The sequence below is a fragment of the Mastomys coucha genome, unplaced genomic scaffold (assembly GCF_008632895.1).
Source record: "Mastomys coucha isolate ucsf_1 unplaced genomic scaffold, UCSF_Mcou_1 pScaffold5, whole genome shotgun sequence".
In the NCBI taxonomy this organism is placed as follows: domain Eukaryota; kingdom Metazoa; phylum Chordata; class Mammalia; order Rodentia; family Muridae; genus Mastomys; species Mastomys coucha.
Window position 1 is genome coordinate 78,974,466 of NW_022196911.1, and position 4,994 is coordinate 78,979,459.

Sequence of the window (4,994 nt, forward strand, 5' to 3'; positions counted from 1 at the left end):
GAGGGGAGGGGGCTGGGGGGAGCACGGGCAGCATGGAGAGATTAAACCACTCAGCAGTTAAGGGTGACCATCGCTCTTCCATGTATACACACACATATATACATATATGCATATGTGTATACACACACATATAAAACATATTGAGTCCATTTAGCTTTGCTCATATGTGCATGTACTCAAGGCTAACCTCTTGAAATTAGACAACCTATGTGGCAGTTCATCTCTGAAGGTGATGCGTTCTCCCTGTCCCAGAAACCATTGCCCTCCTTCAGCTTGTCTAGGGTAGGACCATGTGGACTTTCCCCTGTCCCCACTAGCAGGTCAACTGGTGGTGTCATTATACTGGTCATGTTGAAAATTCATGGGTGCAGCTTCCCTGGTGTGTCTAGGGAATATAATCTAGGTATTTCTCTTCTCTACATTTACTTTCCTGCTCCCCCTTCCATGATTTTCCCTAAGCTTCGATTTAGGGGTTGTATTGCAGCCATATCAGGGTTGGCACATCCAGTTACTTATTACCTGCATTTTGAACAGTTGTAGATCTCTGTAACAGTGTCCCTCTTTGATGAGGGGTGAGAACTATGCTTATCTGTATAAAGATAGCTATTGAGAAAACAAATTATAATTTATATTATAATTATATTTAATTATAACTATTGGTTTCTGAAAATAGCAGTAGTAAATTCTCCTCTCTGGTCTACAACTTCTCTAGCTATGGGTAGTTGACTAGTTTTACAGTGCTACACATGAATGCCCTCCTGTTGAGCAGGCCTTTAATCCAACCAATTAGACAGTTGTTAGTAACCCCCAAATAAAGGAGCCACTACTGCACCATTGTGGGTACCTCGCCAAGCCAGCCATTGCAGTGTGTAAAGTCCAACCATTTACAGCAGGGTAGGACTACCAAATGCACCTCTCCCTTGGCAGCTTCCACAGCATGTTCTGATACTATAAGAGCCAGTCATCGGGGAGAAGACTTTGAAGCCAGTTCCAGCTCAGTTCTTCCAAGTCCTTTGTCTTGAGTGCATGACATCTTCAGCAATAGGGTCTTTCCTTCAAATTCTAGGAAGCAACCAAGGGCAACAAGCAATACCCTGTATTGTTTGGGGGATCTCGTGGGCTCCCCTGAATAACAACTCGAGAGAACTCATACTTCTCATACATGATCCTGGGTATGTGTGTGTGTCGGTGTATTCATATACATACACAGACACAGACAGACAAACAGACAGACAGATAGATAGATGGAGATATCAGGAGCATTATCATCCCAAGTGGCATAACTTGTTTAAATTATACATCTATGTATACACATATATATATTACATGTAATTTTAGGTAGGAATAAAATCATATGGTCTGTATGTTTTACGAAACATTTCAGTGTTATGTATTCTCCTCTCTGTGTTGCCCTCCTTTCCCCCTCCCTAGTTAAAGCCCCACCCCAGTTTTCCTGTTTTCTGCTTCACAGCGCTATGACATTCCCCCAATCTAGAGCTCCCCTAATTTGGCCCTCATTTCCTCCCCTGGTTTCTGAGGTTACTCATGTCTAAACATCCATAGCTAAGAACCACAGAAAAGAAAGAACATGTGGTATTTGTTTTTCTGGGTCTGGATTACTTCACTCAGTATATAGTCTGATTCTATCCATTTATCATATGTATAATGCTTTCATTATATATGTACTTTTTCATTATCCATTCAGTTTTGCAGTTCACTTAGGTTGATTTCACTTCTTAGCTATTGTGAACACAGTGGCAATGAACATGGCTGAGAGAGTTTCTCTGGGGTTTGATGTTGAGTCCTTTGAGCATATGCCCCAGGAGTATTTAGCTGGTAGATTTATTTTTAGCTCTTTGAGAATTCTCCACACTTATTTCCAGAGTGGCTGCACCAGTTTGTAATAGCTATACTGCTGGGGTATACAAGGGTAGAGCTGTAGGTAGATGTGAAGGATTGGGCACAATAACATTGGGACAGTGCTCTGCAAAAAGTTAAACGAAAGAAGCAGCTGTGTAGAATATAACATTTATTGCAGAATTTGCAATGTGTGTAAAATATCAAAAGGCATGGAAATAAGCAAAAATGAAAAAGAATATTCCCGTGACATGAGATGTTTAGGAGCCTTTTCTTTTTCTATTTCTTTTTCTTTTTTTTTTTTTTAAGATTTATTTATTTATTATATGTAAGTACACTGTAGCTGTCTTCAGACGCACCAGAAGAGGGCGTCAGATCTCATTATGGGTGGTTGTGAGCCACCATGTGGCTGCTGGGATTTGAACTCATGACCTTCTGAAGAGCAGTCGGTGCTCTTCCCCGCTGAGCCATCTCACCAGCCCACTTTTTCTATTTCTTAAGCTGGTATGATCACATTCTGTTGCCCTCCAACAATGTTTTAGGAGCATCACACAAGAAGCAACTCTTGATCTTGATTATTTTATTACTCTAGCTGTAGCATTATGACAGTGTAGCAATACAAGGAAAGAGAAAAAGGAAAAGAAGAGAAGAAAGAGGGAGAGGAGAGGAGAGAGAGGGAGGGAAGGAAGGAGGGAGAGAGAAGGAGAGAGAGAATATATACTTGGACAGTTGGTTGGTTGCCAGGGATTCTTCTGTTCAGTCCATAGCATAGCAAGCCATAGGTTCAGACTGCACCTCTAGCTACTGTTACTGTAAGGCTCTGTTCATACTTCTTGGCTTCCTATGTTCTTGATGAATGTACAAATTAGCAAAACACCCCTAGTCCACTAACGTACTTCACACTGTAAAGAAACTGAGTCACACTTTCACTCACATGTTTCTGTGAACTTGGTTAGCGGAAAGCCAACCCCAAGAGGCTAATCTAGACTTGATGAAAACAAAAACAAACAAACAAACAAACAAAAACAGTGTGGCCCTGTAAAGCTTGAGCCCCACAGTCCCCATGAGATACTAGCCCAAGTGCTGCCTTTAAGACCCCCAATCCAAGGAGATGGTCTAAAGGATATTCTACCATCACTCCCAAAAGAACTACAGATCAGGGAACGCATTAGAAACGCTGGGAGTCGGAGGCATGATCAAGGATGTGGGGTCAGGAGGGGAAGTAGGTACCATGGACAGCCTCAGAAACGGATTCTGTCCAAGGGTTGCAGGAACTCCCTGGAGTAGAGAATTTCATAAAGTTTGCATTCTGTTTTGGGCTCTTTGGGCGACAGAACGAAAGCTGGATTGAGTCGGGAAGACTGGAAGCAGAGAATCAATCATACTTATCTTGTCACTGGGAAAAAGTAGTGGGCTGAGCAAAAGGTCCAGCTGCCGCTAGTAGGGTGACCTGTTCCTGAAACACATCTCTGCAGCTCCAGGCCACAACGATGCACCTTCATTCGTTCACTTGTTGTATTAAAAAGGAGTTACCACCCACTTAGGAGGTGAGTGTTCTTGTTTGGCTTCCTGTATTATTTATACTAGTTTCAGAAAGCTGTCCTTCCTCCATACAGCAGGTAGAGGTGTTTAATGGCTCTTGAGGCGAAGCAGAGTTTACGAACGCCTTCTGAGTGCACAGATTCAGGGCTAAGCCCAAATACAATATTCCTTACCATGCCTGAGAACTGTTCCACACTGTCTAAAATGATGCCATCGGCACAAACTTCAGCAGCGCTATTGAAGGCAACCTTTGTTGTCCCCTGGGCCATTGCTTTTAACAACACATCCTCATACTGTCCTCTATCTTCCCGCCCCCTGTACAGAATTGCTATGTCTTGGGGCAGATAGCCCTCGTGAAACAGGCTGTGACATTTTTCTGCCACATAGTTGGCTATTTGTTCGGGTGTCAGGTTAGCCTTGATCTCACACACGCCAGGCAGAGCCTGGATACACATTGCTTCCTCATAGGGAGCCTCCTGGAACATTGCCAGGGTGTCTGGAGGCCTGATGGAGGGGAGGTTTTCTTGCATCCTCTTCATTTCATCCTTCATGACCTTAGCAATTTCCACAGCACAGTGGATCTCATTGGTGATCATTTTCCGAGGAAACTGAGCAGAAGGAGCTGGAAGGCCACTAACATCTGTGTGCCGGATTTGGAAAGGGTCCAGAAAAAGCCAGAGGATCCCGTGGTGACGGCATTCATTGGCAGCCCCATTTGCTTTTGGATGGGTGGTGCTCTTAGCCTTCACGTACCAGTCACCATGTCTACTGCAGATATTCTCAGTGTCATCCACCACTATGTGTTTAATCTTTGGGAACTCTTCCCTCATGAAGGTCCTGCGGGTCACAACTCGGCAGGTAACTTGTTGCCTGTAGCCACGAAGGAGAAAATAGGGTGTCAGGCATAGAAACAAAGATAACAGGAGCTTTTCTTACTCTCTGAGATAGAAACAGAGGCTAATTCTCCATTGTAGACCAATTCGCTAACAGAGGAGGTATCACCAAAGAACTCTGCTTCCAAGGTGCCTGACAGAATGCAGAGTTTAGAGATTGTTAAATAAATCTTTATGTGGACTTTTACTACGAAGTTGTTAGATAGTGGTTTATACCTAGAATCACATCACTCAGGAGGCTGGGAATCCTGAGTCCAAAGCCAGCCTGCACTACATAATGACTGTAGGTCAATCAGGCCTACATACCAACACTTGATCTCAACAAACAAACAAAAAGTTAGGAAATCTTGTTATTTCTACTGGTCCAATTGTGATGTTTGGTAGCTAAAGGGAATCTCAAAAAAGTAACTCAAGCATGTAACTACTTCTTTAACTTGCCCTTTTGGAATTAGGGAACTACCTCATCCTCCGGGCCTCTCATAATCTATACATGCAGAAAAGGTATGTGTCAATTCAAATCTGGTCTAAAGTTTTGTTTCTTTACTTGTCATACAAGATCAGTAAGACCTTTAAGTTTTGGTCAGACAAACACCAACTGCTGACTTCCTTCAAGAAACTTGAAAAGGGGCGGGCAGTGGTGGCTCACGTCTTTAATCCCAGCACTTGGGAGGCAGAGGCAGGAGGATTTCTGAGTTCGAGGCC

The 4,994-nt window shown here is 43.3% G+C and overlaps 1 protein-coding gene across 1 annotated transcript in view; it reads right to left on the reverse strand.

The window, feature by feature from the left end:
• Positions 1-2,422: 2,422 nt before the first annotated feature.
• Positions 2,423-4,994, reverse strand: part of Slfn14 (schlafen family member 14) — a 13,141-nt gene continuing 10,569 nt past the window's right edge. The window contains exon 5 of the mRNA XM_031353347.1: positions 2,423-4,269. Within this exon, the coding sequence (XP_031209207.1) occupies positions 3,447-4,269 (823 nt within the window). The 3' untranslated portion in view covers positions 2,423-3,446. The remainder of the gene's footprint in view (positions 4,270-4,994) is intronic.